This window comes from Engraulis encrasicolus, chromosome 3, assembly GCF_034702125.1.
Source record: "Engraulis encrasicolus isolate BLACKSEA-1 chromosome 3, IST_EnEncr_1.0, whole genome shotgun sequence".
Lineage (NCBI taxonomy): Eukaryota > Metazoa > Chordata > Actinopteri > Clupeiformes > Engraulidae > Engraulis > Engraulis encrasicolus.
In genome coordinates, this window is record NC_085859.1 from 27,133,685 (window position 1) to 27,146,558 (window position 12,874).

General features: G+C 44.1%; 1 protein-coding gene across 2 annotated transcripts in view; it reads right to left on the reverse strand.

The window, feature by feature from the left end:
* The window catches only part of epg5 (ectopic P-granules autophagy protein 5 homolog (C. elegans)), a 55,564-nt gene extending 43,148 nt beyond the window's left edge, over positions 1-12,416 (reverse strand). For both annotated transcript variants that reach the window (XM_063195105.1, XM_063195104.1), the window contains exons 1-15: positions 12,279-12,416; positions 11,654-11,793; positions 10,739-11,481; positions 10,333-10,417; positions 9,589-9,777; positions 8,745-8,988; positions 7,455-7,591; positions 6,032-6,139; positions 5,685-5,758; positions 5,151-5,265; positions 4,118-4,232; positions 3,456-3,606; positions 2,249-2,413; positions 1,709-1,866; positions 330-484 (exon numbers count right to left, since the gene is read on the reverse strand). In XM_063195105.1, coding sequence (XP_063051175.1) covers positions 330-484; positions 1,709-1,866; positions 2,249-2,413; positions 3,456-3,606; positions 4,118-4,232; positions 5,151-5,265; positions 5,685-5,758; positions 6,032-6,139; positions 7,455-7,591; positions 8,745-8,988; positions 9,589-9,777; positions 10,333-10,417; positions 10,739-11,481; positions 11,654-11,710 — 2,496 coding nt within the window. In that variant the 5' untranslated portion in view covers positions 11,711-11,793; positions 12,279-12,416. The remainder of the gene's footprint in view (positions 1-329; positions 485-1,708; positions 1,867-2,248; positions 2,414-3,455; positions 3,607-4,117; positions 4,233-5,150; positions 5,266-5,684; positions 5,759-6,031; positions 6,140-7,454; positions 7,592-8,744; positions 8,989-9,588; positions 9,778-10,332; positions 10,418-10,738; positions 11,482-11,653; positions 11,794-12,278) is intronic.
* Between the last annotated feature and the right edge of the window lie 458 nt (positions 12,417-12,874).

Below are 12,874 nucleotides of genomic sequence, written 5' to 3' on the forward strand. Positions count from 1 at the left end.
TCCCCATGGGCAGGTAGCTCAAATATGGTACTGGTTTCTTGGTGCCTTGACGTGTGCGGCGTCTTGGATGCCGTTGCAACTCGCGGCACAACATACTGTAAATTCTTGCTACCTTGTACATCTCGATCATGATAGTGTTGAGAAAGTCAGGGTCAGCAGCAGTGCGTTTGAGCTGTATTACTCATTTAAGTGAACTCTCTTGCGTTACTGTACCTCGAATACCTCCAGCACAATGGTCTTGAATTGATGAAGTCGATGGTATGTGGTGATGTGTTCGATATTACCGGTACTCGTTTAAGCAAAATCCAATTACTGCTATGTTACTGTACCTCGTAGATCTCGAGCACGATGGTCTTGACGAAATCGGGGTCTGCGTCGGTGCGTTTGGGCTGGGCCATGTGGGCGAAGGCCGTCAGCAGGCAGATACCATCAGAGCTGTTGATCTCCGCCAACCACACACCAAACTTCTCCTGGTGACTCGGCTCTGGTGGAGGGAGAGCGAGAGAGAATGAGTGTGTTTGTGAGTGTGTGTGAGAGAGAGGCAGAAATAAAAGGACAGAATGGGGAGAGAAGGAACAAGGAAAAGAGACAGAACGGGAGAGAATCAGAGAGAGAGAGAGACAGAGAGAGAGAGAGAGAGAGAGAGAGAGAGAGAGAGGGAGACAGAAAGAAAGGGAGAAGACAGAATGTGGTAATGGGAGTCGTATGTGGCTTGGGAGAAACAGAGAGAAATAAGGAGAGGTGGTTAGAATGTTATCATTGTGATATATTGCATATATCTGATGGCCTGTGAATTCCTCAATATCTCCAGATGCACATATTTTGTGACACATTAATGAACTAAAGCCAGGGAATTTACAGCTGTGCATGGAAGAGATTAACCAATGTTCAAGCCATTGTTATTTTACGGTGCAGTAGGTGAAAACAATGTGTAAATGTCTCCAAAATGCAATGCTTTATTGGGCTAGTTGTCATCAACTCAGACAATAGAGAGTAATTCATACAAATGATTTATGGGTATATCAGATGTTTAATGCCTTTAGGATTGTTCAAATTATTCCCTCAAAACATGAGCACATTCCTTAAACCTGAGCATGTATTCTCAAAGTAACTAGAAATGCTTTGAGACTAACAAAACAGAGAACAGCAAAAACAAGCTACATATTTAATGTGGAAATCTCATTGACTGAATTACATCTTTGGAGCTAAACACTATCTAGGACAAAATAGGCAGAACTCAACACAAAAATGTCTTGATACCTCTTGAAAGCGCTGGCCTCTAAAAGGTCATCAGTTCATGTACCTTTTTTTATTAGCATACAACATTTGGTCCAAATCCATCCACCCCTTTAAATGGTATTGCCAAAACAAAAAATTATGAGGGACAGATGGTGTTAAAGTAGTGTAAGTCATGCGCGCACATCGAGTAAAACAGGTACTCGATGTACAGGGGAGGGACAGATGGGGTTAGCATATTAACAAAGACTGGATAACTATATGACTCCCTCACCTCCAGTAAGGTGTGGATGGTGTGGATAATTCCATACATTTTCCCAACCACTTTTTCACAAATATAATGTGAATATAGGATGCGCAGACAGTTTCCCAAATGTATCCCTCCACTACTTCACAAATCAAACCTACAACCCTGGCCCAGAGACATAAAAAACACATAGTCCCAGTCAAAGCCAGGGCCTCAGAGTCTCACCTCTCAGGCTCTGTATGCAGGCCTCCAGCCCCTGCCCAGCGCTGAGTCTATCCAGGCCCTCAGTCTCTGCACAGTGCATGATGTAGAAGATCCTCCACAGCATGGCACTGGACAGGGTGCCATAGGGCATCTCTGACATGAACAGCCAGATGCCAAGCCTACAAGAACACAGAAACAAGAGGTCAGATGGGTGATGGTTTGGTGTGATAGTTCGGCGCCTCAGCTGTTTCAGCCATGGCTAAGGCCAAGGACTAGGCATAAATTCAGTGGTGAGGCCGAGCGGGTTATAAATGAATCTAGGCTTAATGAAGGCTTTGAGAATGGCAATAAAATTACATGATGTAGAACAATGGTGAACATTTAGTGAAACCTCAGCTTCTTGCCTTCACTGTGGTGCGGTTATAAAATTAGGTTAAGTGGTCAGAAATGGTCAGAACTGCACGGGTTGTTCCAACTTAATCAGGTTTTTTTTTTTAACTTCTATCAGGTTATTTTAATTAATCAAATGTATCGATTGCTCCCTCCCTCGTCTGACCTCACCTCTTGGCCTTGAGTACGTGCAGAACGGCGCGCAGGAAGAGGTGGTCGAACTCCACCTGGAGCTTCTCCATGGAGAAGGACTGCTCCTGCAGTGTGGTGCGGCCCTCGGCCCCTGTCAGGCTTATGTACTGAGCCCAGTGGTCACTCACGTAGCACAGCGTCATCCTAGAGACAAACACAAACAGACATGCCATGGTCACATAGAAACGTATTCTCTCACATGAGGCATGGAAACACTGAACAACACTAAAAACATAATCATTTGTGTTACCATGCCCCAGATGAAAAGGGTTTTTAATTAAAACTTCCTTGTCTACCTGTGGAGTTGCCTGAAGCTGGCCCTAGTGCCACCACGTACTAAAAACATCACTTTTGATTGCAGGCGTCATCTCAGAGACACTGACATGACATTAAAACATTTACTTACGCATTTACAGTTTGTGGTCAGAATGACTTACGTTGTTCTCCATAAGCGTCTTGTGTTTTCTTTTACTCTTTCTATTTCTTTTAATTACTCACTAAAGACATAAATTGCTCATGTTGAATGTCTCATGGCAAGATTTTACTGGTCTTTACTACTTCAAATGCAGGGCTGTGACTAGGGATCAACATTTACCTTTGTGGTAATAAAATACTAAATGCAATGAAGCTATTCTTGTGCAAAGAAGTCAAAGAATGCAATTGCCTATTGGTTTACAATCTTGTTGTACTCATGTGGAGTTCAACTTGAATAGTTGTACATTAGGGATGCAAATTATCGATTAATTCATTAATCATTAGTTGATAGCCTTATCGATCGACTTACGATTAATTGATAAGCAGCGTTTTCCCGCCAAAATCTCAATGTTTCTCCGGAAAAAAAGACTAAATCTAAACATTTTAATTAAAAATTGAGATAAAATATCACATTTAAATTAATTCCACTTCAATTCTTTAATCCAAAGGTGATTAAAATATCCCCACTATTCACACCCCTCTTCACACACACTCTTCACATGCCCATTTCACCTGGGTCTCTTGTCAGTTGAATTGTCGATTAATTGCGATTAATGTTTTTTAATCGATTAAGGCATTGATCGATTAAAGTCAATTAATCGATTAATCATTTGCATCCCTATTGTACATTGATTATAATATGTGTTCTAGTCTATTATATTCTACGTCACTGTCATGCTGTGACCAAAGGGGCAAAAAGAAGACAGCAAACCTGATCATGTGGCCGATGCGCTTGACGAACTGTCGGTAGCGAGCCCTGTTGTAGGTCTGCAGCCCCACAGCCAGGAGCTCCACCAGGGAGGAGGCGAAGGCAAAGATCTTCATCATCTTCTGACTGGTCGTGGCCTGAGGCTGGTAGTTGCCTAACGAGGGCAGCAAAAAGAAAAAGCTAAGCAAGGTGGACATAGTATTCTCTCAACTGGTTCAATCATGCAGCTGATGATTGATGGAGACTGACAAACGTCATTGACCAATGTTGGGACAAGTAAAGCTTTCAGAATCTGAATCAGTGACAACTATTAGTTTTTCAACTGGTAAAACAGTTAGAGAAATCAAACGCTGAGCTATTGCACTTCAGTGGAGACAGAGAGACATATTCATGGTCATAAGAAGAGGTATAGAGCCTTATTGCGACATCTCAGCCGGTCATAGGCTTGAATCAAATACTACTACCAACAATAAGCATAAAACATTAATCAAAACACTGGTTTTAGGATCAACCCGTGAAGACATAGCATTATAAATGTCCTATTCCCAGAATGGTAATGTCCAAGTTATGCCTTGTGTAATATCATAGTCGTGTAGTACTTTTAAATAACTATTACAGCGTTGCACTGGCTGAAAAGTTGTGCATTTTGGTGCTACGGTTTTCACCTTCCGATGACATGCCCAGCAGGTGTTTAAAGAGCTCGTCGAAGGGGAACTGGGAGAACAGGGCAATGAGGTCATCTTCAGATAACAGCAGCCAGCTTGTGTCTGGGTCTTCATCCTGCCGGGCATCAAAACAAACAAACAAGAAGCAAAATCATGAGACACGCCAGTGGCTGTGACTGGGAGGAAATCACCTACTTTTGTTTGCCCTTAAAACTTTATCCTCGCCGAGTCAGCACAGCGTGACTGGAGTCGGGCGGCTAATCTAGTGCAATTGCAGGAGCACGTCACACGAATGGAATGACTGTATCTGTCTATCGATGCAGAAAATGGCCCACAAACAACCTAAGGGGAAAATGAATGTCGGCTATAACAGTGTCTGCACTGTTTGTCTATGACTAGGCCACTAATGTAGAGCTGCATAGTGTTGCTGCTGCTGCTGTTGCTAATGCATGCTGTTCAGTAGTCTGCAGCAAATGTAAAAAAAACAATTCTGAGTAGTCAACTTGTCAAAGACAGGACTTGTTACACATTTGCAATTCAAACTTGAAAGGTTCACAAAAGGTGCACCAGGGCTAAGGTTCACAAGTTCCATGATCTCAGTCAAATTAAATGCTAGTTGTGTTAGTATATGTAAAGGTGAAATACCAGAATCAACATTTATATTATATTAGATTAGATTAGATTAGATTATCCTTTATTGTCTCTTCAGGAGAGAAATTCAGAATGGACATGAGAAAGTGTGATTCACAATTAACATCAAATTACCACAATAGACAGACTTAGGACCACAAAGCACAAACAAACATGTAAACAGGTAACAGACGACCATTGTTAGTGTTACACCCAACGTTCCATATTATTACTTACTAAAGGTAAGTATACAGTGTGAGGAAATTGGCTCTGGTAGATATAGAACAGAAATGTAAGATGTTTTAAAAATCTGCGATCCAGAATCAAGGGTATACCACATACAAGATACAGTACATGTGCTGTATGAACTACAAAGGTTTATAATTTGTGGAGACTGGTCTACCTCCTCTCCACCCTCGTCCACCAGGGTCCAGTTCCCGGAGGCGGGGTCGGAGTGGCTGGTTGGGGGGGACTTGGGCTCACAGGGCTTCATGTGGCACAGGAAGTCTGCACGGTTCCTGTGGGGAGGAAACACGGAGCATTGTCATGACAGGGTTTATGCCTGACATTGTGGTAGCGGGCGGCCATGCCTGAAACGCAACGCTTGTTAGTACACACAAGGCACAGGTTCCACGGCTTTGCCACCCTACATCGCATACTTTAAATGAATGAGTGAACATTTTTTGATTCACCCAGGTCTCTGGGTGTCAGTCAGCTGGAGCACAACATATCAAAGCTCTGGATAACAAATGTATTATTATTTTTTGATTTAATATACAATGTGAGCATAGACAGGACAGTAGTGGGAGAGACAGATCAGAAAGGGTTGGGAAAAGACCCAGGCTGGATTCCAGTCCATATGTTCATGCAAGCCCATATATGTGGGGGGGATTACTACGCTGCGCCACAACGCCTCCCTTAACTAAAGTTTGCTCACCTGACAGGAGACATCAGCACAGCCAGTGCCTGCATGAAGTGATACACCCCAGAGGGATTTTCCAGCACTTTGATCTGTGGGAAACATTTCACATTTTAAATGTTGTATTTGTGTGAATGAATTAGGCTGCTATTTTGTACATAAATAAACTTTATAAAATGGTACAATTCACTCCACATATTTGCAGTATGCATCCTCTCAATTGCAAGAATTGCTTTGTGCGAATAGCTTGTAACTGTGCCATAACTGTGTGTATATGTGATGAACAAATAACAAAAAACTGCATTTAGCATCAGTTGCTAGCGTAGACCATGAGCATAGAAGTCCTCTTGCGACTTCCTGCTCACCTGCAGAAAGGGCACCGCCCACTTCCCGACTCCAGCGGGGCAGTTGAGCAGGTGGTTCAGGAGATACAGGTGTTCACCAGCCGAGCCCACCGCGTGAAGCACAGACACCTGCACAGGCAGAAGACATTATTTCATAGAGATGCTGTACATGCAACAACAACATCCTTTGTAACAGCTCAACACCCTTTGTAACATAGAGAATCAATCGTGCTCAACACCCTTTGTAACAGCAGCTTGTTACAGTCACTGGGACATTTTAAGTTCAATACAATACAAATTCAATACAAGCTTGGAGAAATCAAACAACCATTCTTCAGTATTTCTTTTGCTTCTTTTAACTTTTAATTACTTCACAAACACCTCAAGTGGATGCCCTTCATAAGTTTAGTAAATGGCCATTAGACATGAGGGAGAGTAAACGAATTGCATTTGGTCTCCTGAAGTCTCCAGCATCACAGCCCATGTTCTGTTAAGTCACTATGTCTGGAGCTATGTTACATAGCCTATGTATGACTTAATATCCAATGGTGGTGGTGTCATGAGTGAAGCAGAGAGGGCTTAAACTCCAGCCGTGCTCTGGATTAAGAATTTGACCAGTCGTGCAGTACAATAGGCAGCGGCCAGGGGCCATTGGCAGAAATGGTGAGCCATTGGGTTATGAAAGAGGCTTGTAATCGAGGAATCTGCGGAAAACAATGACCGCCATTTTCAAGGAATGTGATTGCCCTTGGTTGAGAAAAAAACCTATTGTGTGCTGCTTTTCTTTGAAGGAATTAAGAAAAGATATTAAACGTGACTAAAAGTGGTCACAATTGGGGGTATTAATCTGTTAGGTGTTTAACCGTCTTTGCAAAAACCGTTGAACGCCTTTGAAGGACTTAATTAAAAAGACTGAAGGGTAATAATTGATCATATGAATCTGTTGTCTGTTTACCAGCTCTTGAAACCACAGGTGTAGGGCTTTAAAATAATTAAATGAAGAGATTAAAAGCTACTAAAGGTAGAATTTGGGATATTAAAAGGTGCACTGTGTCAGATGGTGGCCTGAGTATTTCAAAGTATTTCAGGTATTTCAACTATGCTGCTTATCGAAACTGGGCTGCCTTTTGCCAAATTTGATCGTTTCATGAATATTAACTAAATAATAAACTAATATTTACTAGTGTGGCCAAATTACAGTACGATTTGCAGCTAAAACCATCTATTTCTGGAAATTCAAAATGTGGGCCATGGAGGATATCCAGCTTTTCATGTATGAAAAATGCAATTTTCCCAGTCAAAACGAATACTTAGAATTTGATGGTGGTGTTAAAATATTCATGAGAAATTTAACATTTGTGACAGGGCAGCATACATTCTGGAAAGAAGCTGCTAAATAACATTACAAAGTGCACCTTGAATCTGTATACTGTAAAGCGTTTACCAGTTTCTGCAGCCAGAGGTGTATGTCTGTCTGGAACTGGGAGTCGTCCAGCACCCTCCGCGTGAAACTAAACAGCACGCTGACGGCCTCCTTGATGGCTCTGAGGGAATACGGCTGCGACTTTCCACTAGGACAGCCTGAGGACAACAAATTCAATTCAATTCAAGTTTGCTTTATTGGCATGCAACCAGCAACGCATCAATATTAGTTCATGTTGGAAAAATGTTTACATGCAAATGGGTGCAACGTTGATTGATCTGTTAAATGTTTTTATGTATGCAGATGTGTGCAATATCTTTCGTCTGCCTGCTATGCAATGCGTACTGCATTATCAATACCATTTACTAAACATCTCAGGACCTACACTGAAGACACACATTGTGACACTGAAGACACACACATGAGAGCTTTTCCCCCAACCTAAAAGAGGCACTTCTGAAAACTATTTAGTTTTGACCAAAACAACCTTTGATCTCCACGTGGATGGACACGGAATGTGAATAATTTCGTAATTGTGAAGCAAAAACAGTGATCTATGTTCAAGTCTGTACACGAGAAACAATCAATAAGAATGCCCCCAGACCCAAGGCCCAACGCCCAAAACCCTAGCACCTCAATGATCTCATCTGCCACTGCGCGTAGACTTACCTGAACTTGAGCATCCCCCAAAGCCCCAACCCCTTGACCATGCCTGGCTATCTGCGTGGGGACTTGCCTGAGCTTGCATCCCTGTAGGGCCACGTGACATTATGGCCTGATGACAGGATGGTAAAAATAAAGAATGTCCGCACACTGCTCCCGTGTTGCTTTTTTATTTTTCTCAAGTGATCGCTTTCAAGCTTTCGCTCTTCATCAGACAGGATGACAGGATGGTGACAGGATGGCTCACAAACCATCAATAAAGATGCCTCCAAACCCCTCGGTGATCCTATCCGTCTGCCTGTGTGTGGACTTACCGGAGCTTGCACCTCCCCCAAAGCCCCAACCCCAATCTAAGCCTCCTCCATGACCATGCCTCTATCTCCACATTACACTACACTTAACGGTAGCTGACCATTTAAAAGGGAAAAAAGCTTTGTCCCAAGCGATTTACCATTTACAGGGCATTGGTAAAAGTGCCAGGAGCAATATGGGGTAAGGTGCCTTACTCAATGGCACTTAAGCAAAGGATGGAGGTGTAGGAAGAGGTAAGGGTGTCTTTCGAAACTGCAACACTCTGATCTTAAGACCACTTCCCTTACTGTCAAGGCCACAGATGCTCCCTGTCTGCATGTGGATAGGAGGACTTGCCTGAGCCCGCGTCCTGAATGGCCACGTTCCTGGCGAGGGGGTGGCTGTGGAGCAGGCGGTACAGGTAGGACTCCACCTGCAGCCGGGACAGCACGGCCGTGTAGGAGTGCAGGGCCACCGTCTGGTGCAGCAGCTCCGCCTTGGTCTCGAACAGGTGCCTCAGCTCCGCCACCACCGCCTCGCTCAGCTCCACCCTCTGGAAGCGGTGGTAGCCACACACCTTGGCCTGGTCCGCACACACGCCCTGACGGGGGACGGAATGGACAGACCAGGGAAAACAACGGGGGAGGGGAGGGAGAAGATGGACAGACGAGGAGAGAGGTGAGAGATGCAGAAAGTAATGGAGAGAGAAAAGAGACAGACAGCAATTGAGAGAGAGAGAAAGTGAATGAAAGAGAGAAAATAGACAAATAGAGACAAAACAGACAGAGACAGAGAAAGGCAAAGGAAGAGAAAGAGAGAGAACAGAATGACAAACAAAACTTAGATCATGACTATGCAAAAAGGGAACTAAAATCAACTCAAAGGAATCGAGCATTATACATAGTTATTGGCCATGTTTCATTACAGTACAAGATAGTGAACCTTGCATACTGCATTCAGTAATGATTAATCGGGATGATTTCACGACTGCTATTGACTGATTTGCCAGAGACTGGACTTGAAGTGACCTGCAGCCTACAGGCTGTTGTCCGGGATTACAATAAACTGACTTTACTTCAGCAAGACTGAATTGAACCGTCACCTCATCCATGCTCAACCTTGACATGACCCTGAGATAAATTTACCTGCAGGGTCAGCTGCTCAACCTTGATTCAACCTTCAACCTGACCTTGACCATTACCTGCAAGGTGATTTGCTCGTCCTTGAAGCTCCAGAGGCGGTTCTGCATGCTCTTGCAGTCGGAGTTGGCAGCCTGCAGCTCGGTCTGTGCCTGTGTCAGCTGCTTGCGGCAGCGCCAGTAGTTGAGCAGCAGCTCGTGCAGCTCGTGGCCCTCCTGGTGGGCCAAGCCTTCGAACTCCGACGCATGCACCTAGAATAGAATAGAACAGATCAGGGGTGCATTTCTCGGAACCATAGTTGCTAACTAAGTTAGCTACTTTGTTGTTTGCAATACAATTTCCCATTGGCAACTACCCAAGTTGCTAACTGGCTAACAACTACGCTTTCGAGAAACGCACCTCACAACAGAACAAAACAGAGTAGAGCAGAATAGAGTAAAATAGAATGGAATTGAATATAATACAACAGCACTCTATACAACAGAACAAAACAGAATAGAATACAAAGTCATCATTGTCCATTTCTGTTAGTAAGCAAGCCAATGACATGTAAAGGTCAGTGAAGCAGACAGATAAATAAATGAAACAGGCAAAGCAGAAATGTAACTCCACAGTGTTGCGCAACATGTGGTAGAGGAGACAGTGGCAGTGCAGGGGTGAGTTTCTCAAAAGAGAAGTTGCTAGCCTGTTAGCAACTTTGGTAGTTGCCAATGGGAAAATGCATTGAAAACAACCAAGTAGCTAATGTAGTAAGCAACCTTGGTTTCGAGAAATCCACCCCAGATGTGTAATTCTTCAGTTCTCACCTCCACGTTCTCCAGCCAGGAGCCCGGCTCCCACAGGCGCAGCTGCTCGCTCGTGAAGGCCTGCACCGTCGCCGTCAGGCTCGAGCTGCAAAATACACAATGGCGCAATTAGTGCATTTATTCACACAGCATAGCTTTAGAATATTTATTAAATATCTTTTTTATGATTTAGTAATAGCAATACTAGTAGTAGCAGTAGTAGTCAGCTTTATTCTCGATTGTTCACATGTACTAATATGCTATTTATTACATTATATTAAATTAAAACAGTGTTACAAATAATATGGCACCAACATCGAGGTAGACGATAATTGTAATTCTAATGTTTACGTTCTAACAAGGTCATCAATCCTATGAAAGTCACATGCTTGTTATGGAATTAGTAAAGATGAAAGACAGCAAATACCTGCATAGTGGCTTGGGCAGCTCTGGGTACAGCCTCTGGCGTGGCGGCTTCTCCCTCTCCTTCTCCATCTCCGCCACGTCCACAGGGATGAGGCTGGGCGGCGAGGACAGCTGCTCAGGCAGGGTGAGCACCGCAGGGTCCCTCAGCTGGGGGTAGCTGACAACGCTGCCTCCGACCGGGTGGAGGGACGCATCTGTCGGCTGAGCTGACAGCAGCATTGACGCATCCAGGGAGGGTGAGGGGAGGACGGGGTACAACGATGGCACGCTGGAGATGTCTGGAGCTGACGCTGTTGGCTCCAGCAGCACCCGTTCATAGTGTCTGAGTTTGGTTTGCGTGGCCGGTTGGTCCTGTTTGATACTCTCTTGCGGCTGCTGCTGCTGCTGCTCCTCTGGTGCTGCAGTGAGCTCGATCTGCTCTTTGTCATTGTTCTCAGTGACAGGAAAGAATGAGTCGGCTGTTTTAAAGCTTTGCAAACTTCCTGTGTCTTGGTCCGTGCTGCCATGATCCTCTTGGGTCAGTGGCGCCTCAGTGCTGCTGAGGGCTAGGGGCAGGTCCTCTTGGGGCAGGTCCTCTTGGGGCTGAGGGGGTGAGACCTCTGGAGGCAGACTGAGGGGGATGTCTGTGAAGTCCTCCAAACTGGGTACTTCTGAGCATTCTGGGGCTGATGACTTGTTGTCAGACAAGGCGACATGTTCCAGCGCTTTCCGTACACTGTCAGTGTGCTGTTTGTGCTTCTTTTCCTTCAGAAACAATGAGGATATTTCAAATTCAAGCCAACAGAATTGTATTAATATTGTGACAAAGTATGTAAAAATTATAATGTAATGAGTTGTGTGGTCGTATGCTATGTTTGGCACATTTAATATCAATGATATACTGATTCAAGATCAGGGATCAATATTAAAAGGTTACCTGAGATTTCCCAGAGGTCTTAGACTTTGTTTTCTTTGGTCTTACAGCCTCGGCCATCTCTGTGCTTGTCTTAGCATGGCAACTTTCCCCCCTCACTGCATAATATGACAGCCTACAGAAGCAGGTCCACTAGCCCATTCCTAAAGGAAATGTGATTAGTTAGCTGCCCATTTATTCCACGATAGTTCACGTTCATAATCTTGTTTCGGAAGAAATGAAACCCAAGGGGTAAGGCAATCAGGCTATTACCCCTGCCCCAGCCCTTGGGTATAATCGCTTCTGTCGCTAATGCGAGATATGTCAAGGCGAAAGTTCGTAAACAACACCAGTCAGTCACTAGCTTGGCATTGTGTTGAAAAGTACAAAATATCCTTTATTTAATTAAGCTACAGCAGTAAAACAGGGTCCTCACCGCAGTACCAAATAGTCAGGATCCGACGTCATCCTGTTTACATACATGTAGACTAGAATCGAACATAAATACTAGCTTTCGCTAGCTTTGTTTTGGCGAGAGCTATTTATCCTGCCAGCGTTGCGAAACGCCAGCCCTGGCTAATTTGCTGGTATTGCACTACGATATGTGCTTAAAGATGACAGGAGGTTACATCATAAAAAAACAACTCACCGGATATAGCACCAACAACAGGCTGTTATAATAAATCAAGTAAGGTTTCTGGGCGTTAAAACATCGGCTGTCCAGTCCACCCTTAGCTTGCAAGCTACAGCTGTCAGGACTGTTTTGTTTTGCTCCGTTCCAGGAACTCTATCGTCTTGCTGTTCACATGACTCTCCACCCCATACGGGTGCCGAGGAAGGTAAAACCTTTGGATTACGGCAACGAGATTTCGAACAAAATTACACCATCTCCAATTATTTTTCTCCTAGGGTCAAATTATGTAGAGCAAGCTGAGGGCCAAACCAACGCTCTAACCCAATGACAAACGATTTGGTGTCTGGACAAAGAACAGATTTTCGCCTATCCATGTTCCATTCTTGTCAATGTCTGTTACAAGACTATAGCATAAGATTTAACTGTCTGTAAATGCTTTGGAGAGGAAGAGCTATGACCCACTGAAGTTTTAGTGATAGAAAATCATACACAGTGTGAAAATCATACTCAGTGCTGTGGCGCACACATGCCCAAGGGGACCCCGGTTTGAGTCCAACCGGGGTAATTTCCCGGCTCTACCCCATCTCTCTCTCCCAACCCTGTCTGTTCTC